The sequence below is a fragment of the Prionailurus viverrinus genome, chromosome D3, assembly GCF_022837055.1.
Source record: "Prionailurus viverrinus isolate Anna chromosome D3, UM_Priviv_1.0, whole genome shotgun sequence".
Lineage (NCBI taxonomy): Eukaryota > Metazoa > Chordata > Mammalia > Carnivora > Felidae > Prionailurus > Prionailurus viverrinus.
Genome location: NC_062572.1, coordinates 5,137,084 through 5,164,158, shown reverse-complemented (window position 1 = coordinate 5,164,158; position 27,075 = coordinate 5,137,084). Strand labels below are relative to the sequence as shown.

Sequence of the window (27,075 nt, the reverse complement as noted above, 5' to 3'; positions counted from 1 at the left end):
CTATCGTGTGATGGCTCACGACCGACGTGGTCACTGCTCTCCTGATGGGCACCTGGCTTGGTTCCAGGCTTCGGTCACTACAGAAGTGCTTGGGCAAATGACTTCGCTTCCCCGTGCCTCGCAGTCCCCTAGTCTTTCAGGGGGGCTGAGGGCAGCAATGCCTTCTTCCATCTACGGAGAGTCTGGAGAGTCTGGAATGAGCTAGCACACGGAGGGCGCTTAGACAGTGCCTGGCACACAGGCTGGTTCACTCACCTCCAAGAAGGGCCTTGTGTCATTTCACACGCGTGCGGGCATATCAGTGGGATAAATCCTGACATGTGGTGCCAACTCAATCCTGGGCCATGTGCACATTAGTTTTGGATGGGTTTTCCAAATTATCAGTTTTATTCCTGCCAGGGGTGAGTGACCTTGTGTCCCCACAGCCCCTCCCGACCCAGACCAGACTCTAAAGTCTGGTCCTTTGGACTTTGGTCAACCTAAAAAATAAGATGTGGCATCTCCTAATTTGGGGGGGGGGAGTCCCCCCAACGTCAATGGGATTCGAACAAAACTCCTTCGGGCCAGTTCCTGTTCTGGGCTTGTGGGCGTGCAAAGTTTATCTGCCTGAAATGCAAGACGGAGGGGACGTGTGGGGTCCTTTCCGCGGAGGTAGCTAGTCGCCAGCCCGCGGCAGCTGCTCTGTTGCATTTGCAATCTGTGCAAATTGCGTAAGGAATGCAGACGATTTCTCAGGACACATGTGTCAGTTGCTTTTGTCTTTCATGTCCCGGCAACATATGGGTAAGGTAAAAACACACACACTTGAAGCCCAGAGGAAAGCACGATATCGCAGCTGACGAGAAGCCTTTTGAATGCTCATGAAAGCGCGAGCGTTTTGATGCTCCGTAGAATGAGGGACCGTCCCGGGAGCCTCTCGCACTGGCCAGGAGCAGGACGATGTTCACAGCACCTGCTTGATGGAGACGGGAGCGATTTTCCAGTACAGATGGGCTTGTTTTGGGTCTGAGTGTCTGGGAGAAGTGGCAACATGGGAGAAATGATTAGAAAGTAATCTGTTTGTCAATGTATTTATTCATTAAACATTCAAAGAATTATTATTTGAATGCATGGACGGTGGCATTTGAAAGTCATTGATCAGGGATGTGACATTTTTTTGCAAAGAATTCCAGAACCGTGGGGCCTTTCTTATCTGATCTGAGGCTGGCTCACGTTTATGATGCAAGAGGGTGTTCACCTCTTGTATTTTGCTCCTTACCCTTTTTGTTGTTTTTAAAGGACCTTTCGGTTTTCTTTTTCCGACTTCTGGCTCACTGGCTTCTGAGTAGGAGTTTCTCTCTCTCTCTCTCTCTTTATTTAAAAAAAATTTTTTTAACGTTTATTTATCTTTGAGACAGAGAGAGACAGAGCATGAATGGGGGAGGGTCAGAGAGAGGGAGACACAGAATCTGAAACAGGCTCCAGTCTCTGAGCTGTCAGCACAGAGCCCGACGCGGGGCTCGAACCCACGGACTGTGAGATCGTGACGTGAGCCGAAGTCGGACACTTAACCGACTGAGCCACCCAGGCGCCCCTCTCTCTTTATTTTTAATGTTTATTTTTGAGAGAGAGAGAGAGAGAGAGAGAGAGAGAGAGCGAGCTAGAGTGGGGCGCAGGGCAGAGAGAGAGGGAGACACAGAATCGGAAGCAGGCTCCAGGCTCTGAGCTGTCAGCACAGATGAACCCACGAACCGTGAGATCATGACCTGAGCCGAAGTCGGAGCTTAACCGACTGACCCGCCCAGGAACCCGCGGGGAGTTTCTCTTTATACACAAGTCATGGAACCTCACAGGGTGCCGTGGGCTCTTCTTTTGTTGTTTTTAATTTAAATCCAGGTTAGTTAACACATAGTGTAATAATGATTTCAGGAAGAGGATTTAGTGATTCATCACTTGCATATAACACCCAGTGCTCACGCCAACAAGTGCCCACCTTAATGCCCATCCCCTCACCCAACACCTGACCAGCAGCCCTCCGTTTGTTTTCTATATTTAAGTCTCTCATGGTTTGTCTCCTCTGTTTTTATCTTATTTTTCCTTCCCCTATGGTCATCTGTTTTGTTGCTTAAATTCCACATGTGGGTGAAATCCTATACTTGTCTTTCTCTGACTTATTTCGCTCAGCATAATACGCTCTAGCTCCGTCCACGTTGTTGCAAATGGTAAGATCTCATTCCTTTTCATCGCCGAGTAAAATCCCACTGTGTACGTACACCACATCTCCTCACACAGGAGGTGGTGGCTTGATCGCGGCTCAGACTGTATCCCTACGGGCCTGGTTTCTCGCTGGCTTCTGGCTGGCTTTCCCGGTGTTGGCTCCAGCCCGTGCCCCTGGGTCCCGCTCAGTGTGGTGACATCCCTCAGTGGCTCCTGAGCTCGCATCCTCCCACCACAGTGTCCCTGGGATGAGGCGAGGACTCTTTTGGGAGCTTCTGCATACGTCCAAGTGTTTCTAGATTCCTTAGTGCTACTGCGTTGGGTCACGGGACCACCAAAGTTTTCCCCAAAGGGAAAGGAGAGAAATAGGTACTGAGAAGGCAACTAACAAATACCTAATTGTAGGAAAAAGACTGCTAAGGGTCTGGCACTTGGCCTACGCCTGTGCCTTTGAACTTCGGAAGAATTGATCTGAGATCTGTTCATGGTCTGGGGGAGAAGAATTACTCTTTCCTTGAGTGACTGGTCTTGGGCTCCACATTCTCTATTTCAGTATTTCAGATTCTGCTGGAAAAGCTACGTGCCCTCCTCATTGACCTGTTTTCAGCGAAGACGGCATGAGCTCAAGATGGAACACACTCTGACATTCCGTTGTCATAGCAACCTGAGTGGTAAACATCAGCTTGATGCTGTTTGGAGGGGGTGGCAGGAGTTGGGGATTGGGAGATTGGAGGAAAGCCAAAGGCTTGGGGCCCTAAGGCTGTGCCCCAGATTCCACAGGGAAGGCTCAGTGGCAGGCCCGGGAGGGACTCCACTTCTGTCTCCACCGGGGATGTCAGAAAGGAGTGATCTGGAGCCAGCAGGAAGGTTCGGGACCAGACCCCCTAAGTCCTGTTCTGACCGTCTCTTCACAGCCTCAGTTCTGGGACACCGTCTGCTCTCGGTGCAGCCCTTCCTTGTGTTCTGCTCCCGCCTCACCATCCCCACTGTGCCTCTTGCTGGCACCCCTCTGCTGAAACTGCCCCCGCCCCCGCCCCGGGGGTCCTCGGAGCTGCTTCTCGGGGACAGCTCCCTCCGCCCCCGCAAAGCCTGGCTCTCACTGCGCGGCTCACTGCTTCCTTCCCCCGTCCCAGGACGCCTCTCTCGGTATTCTCGCAGGCGTCTCGGCACCTGCCAGACTCGTGCATCGCAGGGCCTCCCCCCCGCCCCCCGGGCCCCTCTTCCCACTCTGCAGGCTTCTTGCCCTTTCTTCCCATGACCTCAGTCACCACCTCCCTCTGACAGCGCCCCAACTTCTTGTGCTCAGGGGCTTCAGTATCTCCCTCACATCCCCGTGGGCATGGGGGCTCACACGTGTTTTGATATCACTGTGCCCCACGCAGAGCTCAGCTTCCCCGGTGCCCTGTCCCTCTCAGGGACCGCCCCGGCCTCGCCCTTGCCCACACCGAGCCGAGCCCTGACTTCCTTCTCTCGCCCTCTCCCCTCTGCCGCATCCAGTCCGTTTCCACGGCCTGCCACCGTCTCCTGCACCTTCCCTCCGTCCCGGCAGCCTTTTGGCAGAATAGATCGCCGCGAGTTTGGGGATATCGGCGCCCAGCAAACCAAACCACGTGACGGCGGGACGGCAGCACCCACGAGCTTTATTTGGTTTGCACTCGGCCAGGATGCATGAGCGGGGAAGTCCCCCACTGTGGGAGACCCTTCCGGAAACAGAGGCCCCCGCCCAGGTGGAAGGAGAGGATGAGAGCTCCTGGGAGACGGGAGATAGGGAACTAGACAGCAGCACGGTGGGAGTCTTCGGGTCCCGGGCTCTGAAGGACGGCGGAGGCTTGGGGTCTTTTATAGCCCAGGGTTGGTTCTTATTCATGGGTAGCAGATGTTGGGCGCAGTTTCACGGGATATGCAAAGCAAGCAGGCTCCGAGTGGCTAAAAATATGCCGATTTGGGCTATATTTAAAGGAACTAGAGTGTAAGAAATGGAGTTTCGCACCAGCCATCTTTGAAGTAATGGGAAAGCTGTGGAGGCCAACATTCGGGGGCGTCCTCGGGTCACTTACGTAACAAGGTCGCCCCCCTCCTTGACCAGCAGGACCTTTGGCATGCCGGCTTATTTCTGCTTCTGGTCCCTTCTCCATTATTCCGGGGCCATGGCTGGCTGAACTGCATTGAGTGATGCCACGTTCCCCTTCCCCTGACGTCAGCCACTTTGGTGCCTTCCCTTTGCCCCTGGGATGGCGGCCAGGCACCAGCTGGCCCTGCGTGGCCCGGATCTTGCTTCCTCTCCAGCCTGGTCTGGAGCTCTCTCTCCTCCTCCCACACCTGCTGCGGCCACACTGCCCCTCAGCGGGTCTCCGTGTCCCCCACCTCTGCCCTTTGCCGGCACTGTTGTCCTCCACCCACAGCTCTCTTTCCCACCCTTTGACCTGCTTCGTTCCGTTTGTCCTTTGGACGCTGCGTTAGATTCCTGGAGCCGCCGGACCAAATGACCACAAACTGGGGGGCTTAAAATAACGCAAATGTGTTGTCTCACAGCTCTGGAGGCCAGAAGTCCAAACTCATGGTGCTGGTGGGGTTCATTCCTTTTGGAGGCATGGGGGGAAAGTCCCCCCCCCCCCGCCCCATGCCCTTCCCTGACTCCTGGGGGGCCCAGACATTCCTTGGCATGTGGACACATCCCTGTGATCTCTGCCTCAAGGTCCACACGGCCGTCTTCTCCGTGTCTGTGATAATCCCTGTCTTTCCTTTTAAAAATTCACCAATCATTGGATTTACTCCAACATGACCTGATTTCGTCCGTAAGGCCCCTGTGTCCAACTGAGGTCACATTGTGAGGTTGCAGCCGGATGGGGGTTTTGGCAGACATGAGTTAGCCTTGCCGGTAGGGTTCGATCTGTTTTGGTTCCGTCAGGTTGCGTTATGTGCCCTTCCTCCGTGCATCCAGCTGTCACGATGCTTGCTTTTCTTTCTGGAACGGCTCATTTATGCTCATGCCCCAGGTGAGACGGAGCTCCAGCAGGGCGAGGCTGCGTCAGGCCATTGTGCACGGTGATCCCAGCGCTCTGCCCAGGACCTGCCCACAGCGGGCGCTCAGTGAGCTCCTGATGGATGAATGGCGGTTATGCACTTGGTGTCTGTGCCCCCACCCCCGCCCTCAGAATTCACAGATTGAAGCCCTGACCTCCCGTGTGACAGAATGAGGAGGTGGGGCCTGTGGGGGTGTTTCGGGATGGATGAGGTCATGAGGGTGGGGCCCCCATGATGGGATCAGTGCCCTTATAAGGAGCTTCCTCTCTCTGCTGTGTGAGGACGCGGGGAGAGGCTGGCCATCCACAAGCGATGAAGGCAGGTGAACATGCCTGACCCAGCCCATCTGACACCACAAGCCCTGAGGACCACATTCCTGTCTCCCCCTCTCACATGTTCCTGGGGGAGGGGCCAAGGTGCTGGCCGCGGGCACCAGCTGGCGGAGAGGCAGGCTGATTTTTCCAGCCCAGGTGGCCTGCTCTGGAGATGGGGCTCCCCTGCCCCCCACCCCTCGGGTTTGGGGGGGTTTCCAAGGAAGCCAGGAGCATGGGCTGGGCCTGAGTGGCCTCAGGCTGGATTGAGGCTGGGAGATGAGCTTGTTAAATCCATGGGGACAGTTCCCTCAGAGCCAGGGGGGTTCTGCGGTGGCCGAAGGCTAGATTCATCTCTACTGGGATGGGCGTTTTCACATCTAACCCCACCCACTCCCACCCTGGGGTGTGGGGACCTCAGCACTCAGGTGGTCTGTGAGAGGAAGAGCAGGGACAGGTGGAGGTCAGAGAGAGGGGTTTCCTCTGCGAATGCAGACGAAATAAAGGAAGAAAAGGCCTTTTGGTAAAACCACCAGATTTCCCTGGAAGGCTGCGACCCATCCAGGCCCCAGTTTCCTGGGCGCGGTGAGATTCGTCAGGGAGAAAGGAGGTGGGGCTGGGCGGGATTGCTGGCCCATTGCGGGCCGCGGGTGTGCGCAAGGTCGCGGGGGCGCGGGTCCCCTCCCCAGGGTGCGCGCTCGCCTCCCAGGGCTCAGCGGCCGCCGCAGGGGTCGCGGAGGAGGACACACCCTTGTCACTGGAGTCCGCCTGCGCTGGGCCGTGACTTGCCAACAAGAGTCCCGCGATGTGGAGTCACCGTGCCCGTTTAAAGGGCGTTCCGTGAGGAAGCAGCGGTGCGCCCTGGCGCGCATCCCCAAATCGCCCCAAGGCTGGGTTTCCCATCTGGAAACGGGAACCGACCACCTGCTGTCACCCGGCCGCGACAACCTCGGCCACTAGGTGGCAGTGTTGCCGCGCACGAGCCCCTGGTCCCTGAGCAGGCGACCGCAGAGGGGCCCGGGGGTCAGGGGGCAGCTGGGCTGGGGGCGGGCGCCCCGCGGCGTCCCCAGCACCTGCCGCCACCTCCAGAAGTGCCGTCCGGCCCCCGTGCTCCTTCCTTCTCAGGCTGACTCTGCCCACACCGAATAAGGGCTGAATTAAACCCGAGAAAAGAGGGGCTGAGAGGTTTTTGTTTTGGTTTTGTCCCCATTGGGGCCCCCCCCCCCCAGATCTCTTGTTGAAAAGCGAGTTTACCTATGACAGGGGCTCCTTGCATCGCCCCCAGACCACTGTGGGGAGGAAGGTTCCATTCCTTCCCTTGTGTTCTTTACAGGTTTTACCCTGCAGACTTCTGGGTCATATTATCAGTCAAAAGCAATAATGGGGCCCTTGTTTGTTTTGGGAGAAAGCAGGTGACTGAGTCTGTGCCATTGCAGCCGTGGGACCTAACCGGAGGGAAATAAGCAGAAGCATTACAGGTTCCAGGAGCCTGGACTCCACCCCTTATGTGCTGTGTGACCCAGGGCATGTGTCTTGACATCTCTGTGCCTTTCTTTTTAAAAAACCTGTAAGGTGGATACAACACTACAAAATGAAGTCAATGATTGTATTAATGATAAAACATTACGAGAATGATACCCGATCTCACAGAATCGTGTAAAGAATAAACGCGTAAAGAGCTAATACACATAAAGCAGTTAACCAGTGACTGGCCCGTTGTGGGCACAGGACAGTCCCTAGTTATCGCTATTATCACCAATATTTCATTTTTGGCTACTACTAATGATAAACTTGTGCTCATTTCCCAATCAATACTGATCTGTTCTTTCTCTGAGAGTTGGCAGCACATACGACCTCCATCTGGCAAATGAACAACGATATGGACTTATTTGTTATCAATTCTTTAAATGTGGATTTGTTCCTCAGAAGTAGTCTGTACCCGCTGCTTGCCTTTTCCCGTCACAGCTCTTCACTCCCTGCATCCGGGCGATCATTTACTTGCTCGATTGTTGCGAGAAATTAGTCCAGACAGAAAATGGGCTGAAGTTCGTTGTTGTACAGGAGGCGGAAAGGGGTTTGCAAGCAATCAGATAGTCACGAGGATCGTGGGAGAGACGTTTAAGATCATGCTGTTTAAACCCTTAACCCTTAAAAAACAGTCATAATGGTTCGTGAAAACAGAGTCTCGAAGGACCAGCCATAAGGACTAGACATTTGTTTCCTTTCCTATAGGTACTTGGCAGGTTTGAATAGTAGAAAAAAATTAGAGAGAGAAGGAGAGATACTCCATGAATGATTGGGGGCGGACCCACGCCAGCCTGTGTTAGTGCTGTTTCACTGTGTGTGTTCAATGCTTTTTCCGAATCTGTTGAGGTAGCCATAGGATTTTCTCAAAATGATTTTTTTAATGTTTGTTTACTTTTGCGAGGGAGAGAGAGAGAGCGAGCCTGAGTGGGGGAGGGGCACAGAGTCCAAAGCGGGCTCCAGCCTCCGAGCTGTCAGCACAGAGCCTGATGCGGGGCTCGAACCCACAAACCGCGAGGTCATGACCTGAGCTGAAGTCTGATGCTCAGCCGACTGAAGGGGTGGCCGTAGGATCTTTATCTTTCATTCTGTTAATGCGGTTTGCCACCCATGTTTTGACTGCGCGATGCCAGTTGCAAATGCCAAGATAGCAATGGAAATGCCGTGCAGAACTAACTCGGCTGCGTCTACTTCACTCGACAGGCACACACTCACTCTACAGCACTTGGCTCTTTTTTTCTGCATTTGAAGAAAGTTCTGGTTCGAATGTAGAACATAGCTTCTCTGAGCTGTCAGTGCCTCTGCCTACGCGTCTCAGATGCAACCCACTTATCCGTACTTGGCTTTGAGTAACTCATTTGGGGGTGCCTCAGTCGGTTAAGCATCTGACTTCGGTTCAGGTCATGATCTCGAAGTTTGTGGGCTCGAGTCCCGTGTCAGGCTCTGTGCTGACAGCTCAGAGCCTGGAGCCTGCTTCGCATTCTCTCTCTCCCTCTCTCTCTGCACCTCCCTGACTTGCGATCTGTCTCTCTCTCTCAAAAATAAATAAACATTAAAAAATAAAAGGCCAGGGTAATGGCTGAAACGCCTGGTTTGTGACCCCAGGTGTATTCCTGATTTCTTTTCTTCAACACCAACTGTGTTGAGAAGGTTTAAGTAAAGAAATCAGCCTTGACCTGGTGGAGATTGTTCCATTTGGGTAACTGAGTGGATTTTTGTGTTGCTTCTTACAAAAAACACCCTTGTTCTTGTCAAAATGGTACCCTTATAATGCTTTGGGGGAACCCCCTCCATCTACCTCCTTCCAGGCTCCCTGGAAGAGACACATGACTTTGGCTGAGCCAATCAGAACAGGCCATTCCTCCGGCCATAGTGATTGGTTCAGGGATGGGCATGTGACCCATCAGAGCCAAGGCGATGCCCCACTGCCTTCTTCCCGGAAAACTGGGGGAAAGAAAGCCTCGCTGATCTTGTTGGATGTGAAGGAAGGAAAATGTGAGGCTTGGTGATGCTAATTGTGCTCTGCTGTGCAGATTGAGAATAAAACCAGCTCCACAGAAAAGAGCAGAGGGATGGATAAAAATGCATCTTAAAAAAACTTAGTAAAAATTTCCCTTTTTGGTCTATCGTGCAGTGAGTTTTTGACCCATGCATAGCTTCGTGTGACCACTGTCACAACCAGCATACAGAACGGTTCCATCAGACCCATCCTGATACTTAAAAAAACGTTTGGGGGCGCCTGGGCAGTCGGTTAAGCGTCCGACTTCAGCCAGGTCACGATCTCGTGGTCCGTGAGTTCGAGCCCCGCGTCAGGCTCTGGGCTGACGGCTCAGAGCCTGGAGCCTGTTTCTGATTCTGTGTCTCCCTCTCTCTCTGCCCCTCCCCCGTTCATGCTCTGTCTCTCTCTGTCCCCCCAAAAATAAATAAACGTTGAAAAAAAAATTAAAAAAAAAACGTTTGGTAGTCACACCCTCCCCATCCCATAGTTCCTAGCAGTCTGTGACCTATTATTCTCCATCTTTCCAGTCGTAATGGTTCTAGAATGTCACATACGTGACACCATAGAGTAGGCGGCTTTCTGAGGTTGCCTTCTGACTTTCGGAATCATGCAAGCGAAATTGATCCAGGTCGTGTATCTGTCGGTTCCTCTTCTTTCTTTCCTGCTGAGTAACGTTCCATCCAGTGGATACACATTTGTGTAGCCACTCACCCGTTGAAGACATTTGTGAAAACCCACACTGATGACATCGTCGAGGTGCCGGGTCCAGGCAAGCCTGATGCTAGCCTGCCTGTAGACGCTCCAGCCCCGACCGCCATTAAAATCCACTTTTGTTTAGACTCCGTACAGGTTCTCTGGGACTTGACATCAGAAATGACTGGGGAGAGGGAAGTCGGGGCTGAGCAGGTGAAAAGTCCCAAGCAAATAGGGTCCTCATATGACACTCCTGTAAATGGAGTTATACAGCAACGAGTCGCATACTGGGGTTTCCCTCCAGGTGGCAGGGAGGGTGGCAGGAGGTGACACCCCATTTGCCACGGAGGGAAATTGAATCTCAGAGGGATGAAGTGACTTGTCTCAGTACATCAGCTGAGCCGATGACAGGCCTGGGGGTCCAGCCCAGTAGTCCCTCTGCCTCTAGTGAGTAAGCATCAGCTGCCTCCCAACCAGACAGGGGCTGACCTGTCAGCATCACTTAGTGAATTTCCCTTTTTTATTTAAATAATCTCTTGAGGTGTCCAATTTAGAATAAATATAAATGGAAATTAGAACAAGGTCATCAACATTTCCTACTGTTTAACAGCTGACGGTGCCTATAGGAGGTCAAAATTACTGTCACTAAGATCTATATAATCCGTTTAACAATGCTCTTTCTACATCTGGTGCCCCATGGAAACTTCTCACGTTGGCCTAACAGCCCCTCGCTTTGTTCCTCTGGATGTCTTCCTCCTTCTTGCTAACAAAAGCCCAGTTTACATGAAGGAAGAGGCGTGTGATTTAAGCAGGATCACAGCTCTCCGGATTGTCAGCCTGTACCGTGGTGTCTGGGCGAGGGATCACTGGCTGCTCTAACAAACGTCAGCACTGGCTTAGCGCACTGAGCGAGTCCTCGTTCACATCCAACGTGGGTGTTCCTGGTTGGCTGGCTGTCCTCTGGGTGGAGGCTCGGGGGCCCAGGCTCCTTCCAGCTTATGGCTCTGCTGCAACCGGGGGCCCCAGACCCCTCCTCTTCTCCCGGCTGGAAGGAAAAAAATGTCATTTTGGCTTCAGCGTAATACGCAGCACTTACATTCTTATTTCACTGGCCAGAGCTGGATACAGATGCAGAGAAGGCTGGGGAGGCTCCTGGCTGAGCAGCCCATATGCAATTCTATGGGTAGAAAGACCTTTTTTTGACAGGTGGCCATCTTCCCTGCAGACACGACGCCTCATTGTCGAGGCTAAAGCTGCTCTCCCCTCACTCCCCTGCTCTGGTTTCCACCACTGTTCAATGCTTCCCTCCCCTCCCGTGGTGAGTTCCGGGTTCGTGCAGACAAAGTCTACTCATCACCACGGTCCTGCGTACATAGGGGGGAAATAGAATGGTATGGCGTAACTTCCAGAGAAAGGCGATAGTCTTCTATCCTTCTGTGTCTTTGATCTCCCTCCCCAAAGTCAGCCACGTCCGGCCATTTCCACGTTCAGTTCTGCTTGTGATTATTTCTATAATTCTACGCACTATTCTAGCTCTACACCTGGAGTGAACACATTTGGACAGCAGGGCGGTCTGTGTGAGAGAGGACGACGAAGTTAGTGCACACACCCGTCTAGTTGTCTTTCTTACCAGTTACCATTGCATTTGGCTGCACGTAACAGAAACTCCTGGCCACCGGGGCTTAGCAAGTAGGGGCTTACTTTGTTTTCTTTATTCTTATATGTCATGCCGTGGCCAGCTCCTTCTGACGCCCCGCATTACTTTCTCAGTGTGTAACTTTGGTCCCCATGGTTGCACAGGGCTGTCCCACCTATGTCCCCTCTCAGGGGACATATGTGTCCTCAGAGAAGCGTTGAGTCTCAACTGGGGATCACTGTTCTGCCTTTACTCAGGGTGGGGTTCTGTCTGCAGGGGGCGTCCCATCTACAGAATTCAGTTACGCCCCTGGTTTTCAGCCTCACTCTCCCCCTGTCCTTGCTGCGTGTGCCAACATTGAGCCTGGGTCCCAGTGGGCACGGTAGCCCGAGACCCTCTGCGGCACACACAGAATGTTCTAGCACAAGATTTCCTCTGCTGTCTTGCCCCTCCATCAATGCGCTTTCCTCCACTTGTTGTCTTCCAGAGATTTGTTGAAATGTTTTATCTTCGGATGGCCTTCTTCCATTTCTCTAGGTAATAGGCTTATCCCTGTTTGTACTTGTATGCTTTTATTTTTGTGCGGAGATGCGGGGACATGAGTGTGTTCAGTCTACCACTTAAAATCAAATTCCGCATCTTTCTTTCTAAAAGGAAAAATGTCAGTATTTCTCTTAGCTTTTGAATAAGCGAGACATGTTCGTTGTAGGAGAGTCGAAAACACGCAGAAAGATAGATCAGGAAGTTGAAAGGCATCTCTGACCCTCATGCGCAGAGCCTCGCCTCCAGGTACAAGTCCACTTGGGCTCTGGGGTGGGCAGTTTGACGCAATGACTCTGAAGTTAACGTGGAAGGCAAGACACCGGCAAGTCCAGCTGCCAGAAAGGGCCGCCGTGACAAAGTCCCACAAACCGAGCGCCTTAAACAACAGAAATTTATTTCCTCGCACCTCTGGAGGCCAGCTGCCCAAGGTGATGGTGTCAGCGGGTTGATTTCGTTGAGGCTTCTCTGCTCGCCCTGGAGACAGCTTCTCCTCTATCCCCACACGGTCTTTCCCGCGTGCGTGTATGCATGCGTGTGCACGCACGGCTGTGGCCATATAAGGACACCAGTCATACCAGATTAGGGCCCACCACGGTGACCTCATTTTAACTGAATTACTTCTTTGAAGACTCCACCCCCAAGTTTTTCAATACCCCTCCCTTAAACTGCGAATTCCACTTAAACTCCCACTGGCAGATTTAACGTCTGCCGATTACTGTCACCAGATTCTCACTTCGCGTGAGACGGCATGAGAGGTTCAAGAGTTAAATGTGGTTCCCGAAATCTGCAAAGAGGGTGCATCTACAATGGTCTCACTACCCAAAGAAAGGGGGAAAAAAATCAAGCTAATTCACATACCCAACACCCTCTGAGGCGAATTAGCTTTTGTGACGATTATTTCACAATTGTATATGCGCATCCAATCACCGGATTGTGCCCCTTAAACATATACAGTTTTAGTTGTCGAATATACCTCGTTAGAAAAGAACTAAAGGTAAAAATGTGGACCCACACGTGCATACCCAGACGACCAGATGAAAGTCTGTGAGCGTGTATTTGATCTTGGGATACGGGGAGCGCTTTCTCGGCGTGAAGGCAGTGGTAGTCGTCAAGAAAGAAAAGACGGATGTTCTCGGCTACGTTTTAAAGATTGGGCGTTGGCCTGTTTTCATCTCCGTAGAGTATTTGTACCCCCAGATTTTGCCTGAGGATATAATCTGCAGGGTCCTGCCACCTACCTCCTTCTAAGACCTTGGCTGGCTGGGTAAGAAAGCCTGTCCGTGGAGGGGAGTGCGAAGGGTGGGATTCTCTCTGGTCAAAATCTGGAGTTCACTCTTCTCTCGGGCTGGACGTCCCACCAGCTGTCAGCTCTCTCGGCCCACGCTCCTTTGGTGTTGTCGCCTGCGGGCTTGCTTTCCCTTGACGGTCTATCATCGCTGCAAGCCACCTTGCGGGGAGGGGCACCGCGGGGGTGCTGTCGTGTCCCTCGGGGGCCCTGCCGGAGCGCCCGGCGGAGGGATTTCTCTCAGAGCCAGGAATAGCTTTGCTCCTTGCTTTCTCTTATGGACAGTGTCCAACTAGTGACCTCATCCTGTGCTTTGAGAGCTGGGCGACCCAGAGGCCCATTGGCCGTTCCTTTGAGTCATGGCTGGCACCCTTGCAGTGTAGACGTTCTTTGCTGAGCTTTTATCTAGCAGCAGAACGTGGCGACTGGGACGGTGAGCTCTCCCTGGAGCTGGCCTGCCTGGACAGAGTTCCACCTCTGCTGCCTACCAGCCGTGTGATCTCAGGCAGGTCCCATAACCCCCCGTGCCTCAGTTTCCCCATCGGCCAGTGAGGATGACAATGAAATCCTCCTAACCGGAAGACTGTGAAGATTAAGAGTCGCTACCTGTGAGATGCTTAGAATAGTGCTTGGTGCGTCACAAGGGTTAGGTGAGTGGTGGCGACGATGATGTCTCTATCTTTTGTCTTGTCACTGTCTGAATAGTCATATCTAATCCTTAACGGACTTGAGGGCCTGTACCCCAAGGCTTGCCCTCAAGGCAACGAATGATGTAATTTTTGCGAAGCGCCTACTGTGTGCTCAGTAGTGTCTTTGACTTTTTAGCGCAGTGCCTCTCCTCGTTGCTATTCCATCGAATTATCCAGGGAACGTAGAGAACATTGGGCCCTGCCCGAGACCATCTGGCTCTATTTGGCGGGCAGGCCCAGGTACCATAATATGTGTTCTCTGGCACGTGCATCGGTGGAGCCACCGGGGTTGAGAACGATCGGCCATTAGGACCACACTCTGACAGATCAGTGAGGAAGGTCTCTTGCGGGTGCTTTACAAAGACGTGGCCACCTGGCACACCGGGAAGAGAGCCTTCGACACCTGGCCGTGCGTGCCTGGGTTGTCTGGTGTGAATTGGGAATGCCACAGGCCGGGACCCTCAGGTGGGCGACCAGTGGCCACAAGACTGATAATAAGCTACCAGGCAGGCTGGCGACGTGGGCGAAAATACGAGTCTGTGCGTGGAAGCAGGTTCACGCTGCGTCGCCTCGGGGCTCGGGACCGTAGGTCCCGCTGATCCCAACCAAGGCACACGCCCAGGGATGTTTCTCGGGTGCCAGACGCAGCGGTGAGGTGATGTTCCACGCACTCGGGTCGCCGGGTCCCCGCCAGAGTTCCCGGTTTGCTGTGGGTTGCGTCGTTCTGGGAGGTTCCCGGCCAGAGGTACAGAGCATCCTTTTGGCACACCACCTCGTGCTCTCGGCGAACCCGTGCGGGAGTCCCTTCCGGGCTCATAATGAGGGCGGTGGTGACAAGCCCTGTTCAGCTGGGCCTCATAAGACTCCCTCAGTTCATGCTCTCAGGACCCACGTCACTCGACAGGCGGTGAAGAGCCCTCGAGGAAGTCAGCAGGCTGACTTCAGAGCCTGGGCCACCTGGTCTAACTACCAGTGGGGAAAAGAGCGGTGACAGGGAGACACTTGGCGCCCCAAGAATGGTGACACTTGGGGATTAAAGCGAGGGGTGGTCGCTTCTCAGGCCATGGATGTGTTTCTTAGGGCACTGTCCCATGGCTTTACAGGACACTCCCGAATTCGGGTATCATATTTTGTTGCGATCTGGTTCGAGGACGAAACGAGGCCCTGCCCGCTGATTTTTATGGCTTTCCATATAAGCCTTCAGACAAAATTCGTGCCGCGTTTTGCTTGAGTTATGTTGGGGCAGGATCGTAAACCCCACACTGTTATTTCAGACGAAATGCACGCTTTGGCCACAATAAACAAGGGAGGAGGCACGGCTTTACATCTCCTGCGAATCAGTTTTTGAGAGGTATAAATTAATTGGCACAAATGATTAAAAAAACCACAACAATCCACAATGAAAACAGAGCCTATTAAAACCTACATATATTTTTAATTTCCCGTTCCACGCGTGTAAATAAGCCAGAATTTAAACCTTGCCTTGGGTTTCCCCTACATTTTATAAGAAGGTAAAATTTGGACTTACCTCTTGCTTCCTGAATCTGGTCGGCCGGGTGCCCGCTTGGCTCCGCTGAAGGGGACCGTCATGCTGTGCAAGGCAGATGTTCCCTTTTTGCCCATTATTTCATGGTCAGGTTCACCTAGAATTTAAATTCCTGGTCTGGAGACGGGAACTAAACCAACAAGACACTAATTTAAATTTCACATGAAATGGCGCTTCTGCACGGCTTGACGTTGTCGAAATGCAAATTGCCCCTTGGTGGTGGGAACAGCTAAAACTTGCCTTACGACGAGGCTAATTCTTGAAAGCCAGTTCCCGCCTCCCCCTTCTGTGTTCCATCCAAATCCTACCCCGTCCCACGGGACACGTTTGGGAGGACGCGGAGGTCTGTAGCATGGAAGTCAACATATGGTGTGCGTGTTTACGTGTGTATGCGTGTATGTTCTATGTGATACATATTATGTATTATAATACATATTACATTTTAAGCAGGTTTGGGATAATTTGAGTAGAGTTTGGATGTCTGCTTTTTCACTCAACACAGCGTAAGCATTTTCTCGCGACGCTCCACGTTCGTTGAAATCGTGGTGCTTAATGACACACACACAGTATGGCTTTCAACATTTGCTTAGTTGTGTCCCTCATGATGGGTTTTTACGTTGCTCGCAGTATGTTGCCGTGACAAGTCTTGCTTGCGACAAACCTACTTGCCACGTTGATCTCCTTTCTGATCTCTGGTTTATCTCCCCAGCACGGTTGCTAGGTGGGGAATTACTGGGCTGGGTCTTTCTTTCTTTCTTTCTTTCTTTCTTTCTTTCTTTCTTTCTTTCTTTCTTTCTTTCTGAGAGAGAGAGTGAGTGGGACAGTGGCAGAGAGAGAGGGAGACAGAGGATCTGAAGCAGGCTCTGTGTTGACGGCAATGAGCCCGACGCAGGGCTCGAACTCACGGACGATGAGATCACGACCTGAGCCGAAGTCAGATGCTCAACTGACTGAGCCACCCAGGCGCCCCTGGGATGGGTGTTTCTAAGGGTGTTAACACTCAGTTTCCTAATTGTCTCATATACATTGGCTGTGCCTGCCTCCAGACTTTGCCAGCTCCTTGGGGCAGAAATCACATCTGTCTTGTCCCCGTGATGGCCCTACACGCCACAGTGCTGGAACTGTGACAAATGACTAGTAAGTATAGTTTGATAGATAATCAGAGGAGTAAATGGGTAATAACTGCTTCTCCAGTAATTAATCTGACACGGCACTGGCCATATTGATGACACTTGAAAAGATCTTCCTTCCTTCCTTCCTTCCTCCCTCCCTCCCTCCCTCCCTCCCTCCCTCCCTCCCTCCCTTCCTTCCTTTCCTGAGATAGCATTGACATATAAAAAGTGTATGTATTTAAGGTGTACAATTTGATGTTTTGATATAAGTACTCATGTATATATAATCACCACAAACAAGCTAATTAACATATACATTACCTCTACCGAGCTACTGTGTGCGTGTTTCGATTTGATTTAAAATCTGTGCTCTTAGCAAATTACAACGTACGATACAGGATTGTTAACTGTGTCACACGCTCTACGTTAGATCTCCAGAGATTATTCATCTTGGACGGTTGAAAATTTGACCCCCATCCCCACCTCACGCCCCCAACCCCGGCCCCTGGCAATCACCACTCTAACTCTGCTTCCATAACTCTGACTATTTTAGGTACACAAGCAAGTGAGATTGTGCAGTATTTTGTGGAGAACTGGCTTTCTGAACACCTTCTTGGGGAAATGATGCATCAGCCCCTACGTGGTTGTATCTTTTCCCTAATCTCCTCATTATAATTTTGTCATCCTCTGGGCCAGGAAGGCTCACCAAGGACAGCCCTGAAAAGGCACCCCAAATGAAATCAATAGAAAAGTCTATTTTTGCAGGGGCACCTGGGTGGCTCAGTCAATTAAGTGTCCGACTCTTGATTTTGGCTCAGGTCATGATCTGAGCCATGTGAGATCGAGCCCTGTGTCTGCTCTGCACTGAAGCATGGAGGCTGCTTGGGATCCTCTCTCTCTCTCTCTCTGTCTCCCTCTGCCCCTCCCCTGCTTACACACGTGCTCGCATGCTCTCCGTCTCAAAAAGAAATAAACTGTAAAAAAAATAAAAAGAAAAGTGTATTTTGCAGAATTCGTAATGGTTGCAGAAAACAATGTTACCAGGAGTTAGAGTGTATGGAGTGGTATTTGTTTGCCTTTTGTCAACCAGGGAGGCTAAACCCACCCGCCAGGTTGCATTTCTTCTTGCCCTGGCTTTAGGGCTGGAGATTTATTTCAGGGCAGGGGAGAAGCCCTGTTTGTTCTTGGCTTGATTTGCCAATCCTGGTTCCTGGTGGACTCTCTTTATTTATTATTAAAAAAAAGTTTAATGTTTTTATTTATTTTTGAGAGAGAGAGAGAGAGAGAGAGAGCGAGCATGAGTGGGAGAGGGGCAGAGAGAGAGAGAAAGAGAGAGAGAGAGAGAGAGGGAGACACAGAATCTGAAACAGGCTCCAGGCTCTGAGCTGTCAGCACAGAGCCCGACACGGGGCTCGAACTCACGATCCGTGAGATCATGGCCTGAGCTGAAGTCGGACGCTTAACCGACTGAACCATCCAGGTGCCCCTAAGGAGAGGTGGACTCTCCTTAGTTTGAAAAAAAGCTTGTTGGGTCCGTGTTTTCCCATTTGAAAGTAACATACACACATGCCTATAGGGATACATACGCACATACACATGCTTATGTATATGTATATATTTTAATTAACAAAATAATACACAGTTGTCACAAATTTAAAGAAAGTAGATGTTAAAAGGTGAAACCTTTTCTCTTTGGTTCTATGGACACACAAACATAAATATACTATATACATGTGTATCTATACATAGGGAATCTTGAAATAATACCCAAGTAGGATCATATATGATACATTTGTAATTTTTTATACTTACTGATATACAGTGGACATTTCCCCAAGTATGTTTATGTAGCTCTATCTCATTTTTCTTAGAGCTGCCTGTTATCCACTGTAAAAATGTGCAGTTTAGGGGCGCCTGGGTGGCTCAGTCGGCCGAGCATCCGACCTCGGCTCGGGTCACGATCTCACGGTTTGTGGGTTTGAGCCCCATGTCGGGCTCTGTGCTGACGGCTTGGAGCCTGGAGCCTGTTTCAGATTCTGTGTCTCTCTCTCTCTCTGCCCCTCCCCTGCTCACACCCTGTCTTTGTGTTGCAAAAATTTTTAAAAATTAAAAATGTGCAGTTTATGTCATTTTCTGTGAATAAATCCTTAGAATGGTTTCATTGAACAGGTAGTGGTAATAGTAACAGTAACAGGCAAAGACTGGCTGGTGTTTATGGGGGTCAGCACGGTCCTGAGCACTTCATGTTTACCGACTCATTAATTCCTACAATAACCCAGTAGGGTAGGACTTGTATTTACCTCCTACTTTATATGAGGACATTTGAGGCACAGAGAGGCTAAAGTCACTTGCTCAGGTCGATCAGTCAGGACGTGGCGGCTTCAGGATTCACATCCAGGCCCCTGGCCCCAGCACACGCGCTCCTCAGTTTGTTCGCAAAGTGAAACTTCAGCCAACATCCTTGTAGATAAATCAACGTCTGTGCATTCTCCCTGGTATTTCGGGAGGAGAGCTTTCTAGAAGCGGGAGTGCGGAGCCATAGCTTCGCCCTCGTTTCAGTAAGAGTCACGGAGATGTCGGGGCGCCTGGGTGGGGGCTCAGTCGGTTAAGCATCTGACTATTTTGGCTCAGGTCGTGGTCTCACAGTGCATGAGTTCGAGCCCCGCGTCGGGCTCTGCGCTGGCAGCGTGTGGAGCCTGCTCGGAATTCTCTCTCTTTCCTCCCCCCGTCTCAAAAATAAATAAACACTAAAGAATCCCCTTAAAAAAAGAATCATGGAGATGTCGGAATGTCCGACGCGTCTGGGAGGGATGGGCAGAAGCGTAAGTATCCGAACGACGCAGCAGGTGGAGGTGCCACGCGATGGCACGTGGGCTCGGGTGGGCATCACGGGTGTGCAGCCTCCTGTCTGTGGGGTGACCCCACAGAGCGGTCCTGTGAGCCCGCAGGCTGTCGGATCGGTGGCAAATGGGCTCCTTCCCACTCAACACCGGCTGCTTTGGGGGAGTCCCCGAAGAGCCCTGTGCTGGGGCCCCGGCGTGGCCAGGGGGCGGCGGGGGCAGACTGTGCCCCTCACGCTGGGGCCCGGCCTTCATTCTTCCTCTGCTTTCCTCTCCCGCACAGAGACCGAGAGCCGAGGGATCGTGGACAGCCTGCAGAGGTTCTCCTCGCTCCCTGCCTACCTGCCCACGAGCCTGCGCATCGCTGACGCGGAGGAAGCCTTCTTCCTTAAAGAGGCCAACCAGGACGTCACGAGGAACTCCAGTCTGCAGGCCCGGGTGGAGTCGCTGTTCGTCTACCGGGCCCGGAGCCCCCCGACCGTCAACGCCAGCTATGGCCCGTTTTCAGCGGAGAAGCCCATCCCCCAGGACCTGTTGTTGACCTCCACGTCCTTCGGAAACACAGAGAAGTTTCCCTTCAATTGGAAGCTGAAATCTCACATCCTCGACGGCTCCGTCTACTCCAACAGGCCCAAGGTGCAGACGCTGTTCTACGTGACTGGGACGCACTGGGATGACGGCGACCCCGAGGAAGACCTCCCGTGCGTCAAGATGTTCGCCTTCCCCGAGGCCAGAGAGGTGGCGGCCAGCTGCCGGCTGCGGGGGGACCCGGGGCTGTGTGTGGCCGAGCTGGAGCTGCTTCCCGAGTGGTTCAGCTCCGGGCTGGACCTGGAGCCCGAGGAGGAGACCCCCGCCCTGCTGGGCGGCACCGCCTTGGAGCTCTTCTTCTCGCTCTACCCGGCCGACCAGGCCGGCCAGTGCCTGCTGGAGGAGGACGGCAAGTGGGAGAACAACATCCACTCCGGCCAGGACGGCCCCCAGCAGGCGTCTCCGGCCCGGGAGAGGATCGGCAGTGTGGTGGTCTACCCGACTCAGGACGACCTCAAGTGGTCCCTGGTGAGCCTGGACGAGAACGTCGTCGTCTCGGTGCCCCTGAGCCTCGTCCGGGAAGGGGACGCGGCCACCTTTTTGGTGTCCCTGACCAGTGGCTCTGTGGCAGACCACTTCACTCTCAGGTAGGTGGCCGGGCCGGGTCGGGCGGGGGAGAAGCCAGCTTGCGGTCAATGAACTGTCCGTTAGTAATGGGGTGTTGGTCGTCCGCTGAGTGCCCAGGATAGCGAGGAGGCTGACGGACACGGGATGGGGACCGACGCAAGATGCCAGAGTAAAGCAGGATATTTGGGGGTGGGCCCTGGGCACCTGCATTTGCTATAAGCTCCCTGGGTTATTCTGCTGTGAAGCCAGGAATAAAAACAGGTGCTCTGAGAGCAGCATTTCAGGCTGGGAGCTAAGCTGTCACATGATACTGTGAACCTGTCACTGCCGGCCTTGACTTGGCGGACAGAACCCTGTCTTTGCTGCCCGTAAGGGGAAACTTTGCAGATGAATTCCACCTTCTGACTACGCGACCGAGCTTTCTGAGCTAGTGTCCCCGACCTCTCAGGCTTTCGTCGGTAAAGAATCCTTTGGTCAAGCAAACCAGCAGTCTCTATCTGTACGATGAAGACGCAGTTTTAGGGTTGCAAAAAGTGGGGAGCTTCTCTGTGCTGGGGGGCAAACCTGTCTTCAGCTTGTTTTGCTCACGAAGCTTCGTGGGATACCGGTCGGATCTGTGGCTCCGTCCTGGGGCAAGCCTTCTAGCTTCTCTGGGCTTCTGTTTCCTCATCCGTAAGGTCGGGATACCGACGGGCCGCGTCTCTCGGGGTTGCCGTGGGGGTTGATCAGGTTAGTGAGGCTCTTGGCACAGTGCCTGGTCTCAACACCGGAGGCTAGCCTGTGGTTATCCCCTAGTGCTCGGAGGCCAGGGGGCTGCCCAGCAAGGCTTGCTTTGTTTGGTTGCAGGCGAGACGCGGGAATGAATCGTTAATGCCGCACCGCGGTCCTTCTGATTCTGACGGAGGCCGATACACCTGTTGGGGAGTGTGTTCGTTCGAGCCGAAAGGATCCCGAGGCTCTGGCAGACCCCAAGAGGGGTTTTAGCCGCCTACAGGAAGCACGGTTCCTATTTGGAGCCGCTTGAGTTAGTCTCGGTGACAACCGAGTCAGAACTTAGCTTGGACCCAGTCCTGTGCCAGTCACTCCAGTGGTGGGGCTTGCGTGGTCTAAAGCCCGGCTCTGGCTCTACAGAGATCCCCTTAGCTTCAGATGCTTGCGATAGACCCAGGAGGGCAGGGGTCTGGCTTCTGCACGCATAGCACAGAGCGCGCGCCTCCTGTCCGGGCAGACATCACTAATCGACCGCAGCTCTTCAGCACTCCCTCTGCCGTGGCAGACAGTGTTAATGGACTGCAGCGTTGAGCCCAGGAGTCCCTGCAGCCCCTACCAGTCCCTGCGAAGGTGGAGTGGTTGACATTTAACTTATTTGCCCTCCTTGGTGTAGAGAGAACATTGTTGGGTGAGGAGTTTGAGGAAAGGGAGAGCTGATGGTCTGGTGGCCAGGGGAGCCTGGTTGGGAAGGCATTTCAGGCCAGGGAAATGACATAAATGATGGGGGACGGAGAACGGTCTGGGCCACATTCGAAGTTGTTGACATGCACGGACTCGCGGAATTCTGCCAACAAACGACTCAAGGAGACGAGTACTATCCATTTTTTCTGAGGCACAGAGAGGGTAAGGAGCTTGCCCGAGGTCGCACAGCTAGAGAGTGTTGGGTGTGCAGTGGTCGGCTCTGGAAGGCCCTGGGGGCCCTTCATCCCCTCACAGCACCCCCTTCCCGCCTGGCAGACAGGACGGGCAGCTGGCGCACCCGGGCTATGCACGCCCACCAGCCATCCCAGAGCTGAGGGTTAACTTAGGGAGGCGGAGGCCGATGCGGCTGGAAGAGGACCCCACGTGGAGAGTGCAGGGGGCCCCGAAGCGTCATCGTGGCGGTGAGCAGAAGCCCTCGAGTCTGCTTCCCTCCCGCCGAAGTCGATTGGAGCGCTGAAGTGGGTTCTCACAGGGACTTTGCCTTGGGAGGTGGAGCGCGAACTGTGGGTGTGGAAAGAGACTTGGAGAGTTTAGGGGTTACCTGCTGAAGTCATGAGTTGGGCGAGCACTGGGTTTCGGGCACGAGTCTGCATTTGTGAGCCAGGAACCCCCATTTGAAACACTCTTCTGGGCCGTCCTCCATGTCCCGATGGGGACCAATCTCCACCCGTTGAGCCGTTCTGGGTCAGCATCGAGTCTCTTGTCATCCTCCGTCCCTACATAGGACTGTTCTTTTTTGAAACAAATTTTTTTAAAAAAAAAATTTTTTTTTCAACGTTTATTTATTTTTGGGACAGAGAGAGACAGAGCATGAACGGGCGAGGGGCAGAGAGAGAGGGAGACACAGAATCGGAAACAGGCTCCAGGCTCTGAGCCATCAGCCCAGAGCCCGACGCGGGGCTTGAACCCACAGACCGCGAGATCGTGACCTGGCTGAAGTCGGACGCTTAACCGACTGCGCCACCCAGGCGCCCCTGAAACAAATTTTTTTTAAATGTTTATTTATTTCTGAGACAGAGACAGAGTGTGAGCAGGGGAGAGGCAGAGAGAGAGGGAGACACAGAATCCAAAGTGTTTTTATTTATTTTTGAGACAGAGACAGAGTATGAGTGGGGGAGGGGCAGAGAGACAGGGAGACAGAATCTGAAGCAGGTTCCAGGCGGGGCTCGAACTCACAGACTGTGAGATCATGACCTGAGCCAAAGTCGGTTGCTCGACCGACTGAGTCCCCCAGGTGCCCCAGGACTGTTGTTTATTATGGTCTGTTTTGTGGCCAGAGAAACAAGGCGCTGAAATTGTGCCTCACCCAACTGAGAACAAACGAGTCAGAGCTTCCTACGCCAAGGGAGCCAGTCACCATCACCTGTGTCTGGAGGAGACTCCAGGGCGGGCGGGAGTCAGGGGGGGCTCCTGGTGGAAGCCAGGGAAGGCTTGGGTCTGCTCGGGTCGGAGGCTGCCGGTGTGGGGAGGCTGGAGGTTGGTTAATGAGAAGTGAGCATCCTCTATGGTGGCTTTTTCTGCTTGGCCCAGAGCTAGAAGCAGAGGCAATGACAAGGGAAGCCGGCAGCCACACACCCAAGTTCAGACCTTTCTGGGCTGGCGACTGACTGCAGAGGCTGTGTGGTCCGGCCTTTGGTCCTGGTCGCTGCAAGGTGGCGGGTCAGAGTTTTGTTACTGTACTTGGCCCATTTGTATATTCAATCTCTCAGAATAAAACACTGTTTTTAGGCCTGGGGAAACGTGTTATTTCCCAGCATAACCGATTGTCTGTTCTAATCGTGTCTTTTATGAATGAAATGTGACATATTTCACCCTGGGTCGGATGAGGCCTTGGATCAAAGCAGGAACGTGCGAAAGATTTGCCGAGATCTAAGTGCAGAGCCGGAGACGCACGGAAGGGGGCGGGGGGCAGATGTGTGCGTCTTCACTTGTCACGTTGCTGTGCTTCCGACTGCACGTTGTATCGGGGCCAGTTTGAACAACACTTGAGTTGATTAATCTCTAATACCGAAATAGCCTCTGTTAAACATTAGTGTCTGAATCTGGCCATGCCTTGCAAAGCCTTTCAGCAAAGGGGTAGTAAAGTGGTTGGGAGCGGCCGGGGGCTGCCGGGAAGGCAGTGCTAGGCTGGGCTCAGGTGGGTCTTTGTTACACTTCCAAGAAAGGGTGGAATGCCCCGAAATCTTCCCCGCTCCAAATATAATGTCCCCGAGAGACCCCGGAGAATTTATGCCTGATTTATTAAAACAGCCCTTTCTCAGCTCCCACAGAGAGCCCCTTGGGCCGACCTCCCGTCCCGTTAAGCAGTGGTTAAGATCATGGGCTCTGGAGCCAGGCTGCCCGTGTTTGAATCCTGCCTCTGCCACGTTCCAGCTGTGTGACCTTGGGCAGGTTGCTTAATCTCTCTGTGCCATAGTTTCCCCTTCTACACACGGGGACAGCATATGCCTTGAGTGACTATGAAGTGTCAACTTTGTGCTCAGACAGGTTCTTCCATCATCATCTGGTAGCTGAGGCCAAACCCCTAATAACTGTGATTAGCTTTTCTCATTCTCTGACACTCTACGTATGAGTGACAGCAGACCGTGGGGTGCTTCCTTGCACGTATCCGGAATCAAACTTCCTCCATCGCTGTGACCCAGGTGCTAGCCAGGGTCCTCTCTCGGCTGGACCCCTACAAGAGCCTGCCTGCCTCCTCCCTTGTCCCCTCAAGTCTCTTCTTGTGCAAAAGCCAGAGTCCTTCCACCGGCCTACAGGCCCCGTACGATCTGGCCTCATCATCTTCTTGAGCTCATCTGCTATGACTCTCGCCCTCACTCCGTCAGCAACAGCCACCAGTGTTCTCAAGGACCCAGCCCCCTCCCAATTTAACACTCGACCCCTGTCCCACTACCCCCTGCCCTGCTCTGATTTCTGACATATCACTTGACGTGTCAGTGACCTAACGTATCATTATTAATGGTTCACCTCTTCTGGCTAGAATGTGAGGTCTATGAGGCAGGGACTTTGCTTTCCTTTGATGTGTCCTAAGGATCTAGAACAGTATCTGGTACATACTAAGTGCTCAGCAAACATTTGTTGGATGAATAAATGAATTTGGAGGTATTGCAAAGCATTGTTCTTGGACAAAGGGTATGAATTGTCAGGACTGTATGAATTCACAATGTAAATAAATAACAGCTTCATAGCTATTGAAGGCTTACCCTTTGAGGCTCCAATTCTGGCAAGGGAGTCCTCTTGGCTATAACGTGAGAAACGATTCACCATTTCTAATCAGACATGGTCTGTCAGTAATTACTGATAGTAATCACTGAACTTCAGTAATTCACACATCACCTTTGAAATCTTTTTGTCACGTTAGGTACCACCGTGTTCCTCCTTCGTAAGTCAGGTCATATCCATGTGCCTTCTTGCACTTTTTATTTATTTTTTTTCTTTGAATTAAAAATACTTAAAAAACATATATATTTAAAAAGGAAAGCTAACATTTGGCACCGTAAATAGAACCCAGTATAACTTGTTCCTGTGAAAGGGTGTTATAAAAATAAATTTCAGGAACAACAACAAAACACTACTAAGTTCTAAGTACGTATCCTCAACCCGCAGAAAACTGTGAACTTGCAGCCTGGCCTCTATTTGAATGTATTTTTTTTAACATTTATTTTTGAGAGAGAGAGTGCGAGCAGGGGAGGAACAGACAGAGAGGGAAACACAGAATCGGAAGCAGGCCCCAGGCTCCGAGCTGTCAGCACAGAGCCTGACGTGGGGCTCGAACTCACAGACTGTGAGATCATGAGCTGAGCCGAAGTCGGATGCTTCACCGACTGAGCCACCCAGGAGCCCCCAACTTGGTCTCTTTTTACAAGGGGGTTGAGCATGTGCTGTAGGGAATTGAGTTCACACTCCCAAGTTCAAGTTCACATTCTCAATGGAGGAGGACAGTAAAGAAGCAAGTGAGCAAAATTGTATGTAACTGGAACCCATGCTAAGTGCCATGATGGAAGCAAGCAGAACACAGCATATTTACATTTTATTTCATTTATTTTTAAAACATTTTGTTTTGGACTAACTTTAGACTTAGGGAAAAGTTTCAAAAGCTCCAGTGTCTCCTGAGGCTGACATTGCACATAAACACAGTGTGAGTATCAAAGCTATAGGAGATGAAATCTTGGAAGAAAGAAACAAACAAACAAAAAGTGGGAAGTTAACGTGGGTATAAATTATTAACCAACCTACAGGCATTATTAAAAACTTCCAGGGCACCTGGGTGGCTCAGTCGGTTAAGCGTTGGACTCTTGGTTTCAGCTCAGGTCATGATCTCACAGTTTTTTTTGTTTTTTTTTTTTAATTTTTTTTTTCAACGTTTATTTATTTTTGGGACAGAGAGAGACAGAGCATGAACGGGGGAGGGGCAGAGAGAGAGGGTGACACAGAATCGGAAACAGGCTCCAGGCTCTGAGCCATCAGCCCAGAGCCTGACGCGGGGCTCGAACTCACGGACCGCGAGATCGTGACCTGGCTGAAGTCGGACGCTTAACCGACTGCGCCACCCAGGCGCCCCATGATCTCACAGTTTTATGAGTTTGAGCCCTATGTCAGGATCTGTGCAGAACTTGCTTGAGATTCTCTCTCCTCCTTCTCTGCTGCTCCCCCATTCATGCTTTTCTCTCTCTCAAAAAAAAAATAAGTAAATAGGGGCGCCTGGGTGGCTCAGTTGGTTGAGCATCCGACTTCGGCTCAGGTCATGATCTCACAGTTCGTGGGTTCGAGCCCCACGTCAGGCTCTGTGCTGACAGCTCGGAGCCTGGAGCTGCTTTGGATTCTGTGTCTCCCTCTCTCTCTGTTCCTCCCCTACTTGTGCTCTGTGTGTCTCTCTCTCAAAAACAAATAGATTAAAAAAAAATAAGCTTAAAAAAATCGTAAAAAAAAAACCAAACAACTTTCAGTTGTTCCCATAATGCCCTTTTTCTGCCCCAGGGTCTAGTTCAGGGTCCCACATTGCATCAAGATGTCCTGTCACCTTAGTCTGGCGAATTCTGTTCCCTAGTC

At 52.1% G+C, this 27,075-nt stretch overlaps 1 protein-coding gene across 1 annotated transcript in view; it reads left to right on the top strand.

Annotated features, from left to right (window-relative positions):
- The first annotated feature begins 2,824 nt into the window (after positions 1 to 2,824).
- The window catches only part of LOC125149325 (transmembrane protein 132B), a 238,468-nt gene continuing 214,217 nt past the window's right edge, over positions 2,825 to 27,075 (top strand). The window contains exons 1-3 of the mRNA XM_047828202.1: positions 2,825 to 2,867; positions 2,977 to 3,063; positions 19,682 to 20,573. Coding sequence (XP_047684158.1) covers positions 2,825 to 2,867; positions 2,977 to 3,063; positions 19,682 to 20,573 — 1,022 coding nt within the window. The remainder of the gene's footprint in view (positions 2,868 to 2,976; positions 3,064 to 19,681; positions 20,574 to 27,075) is intronic.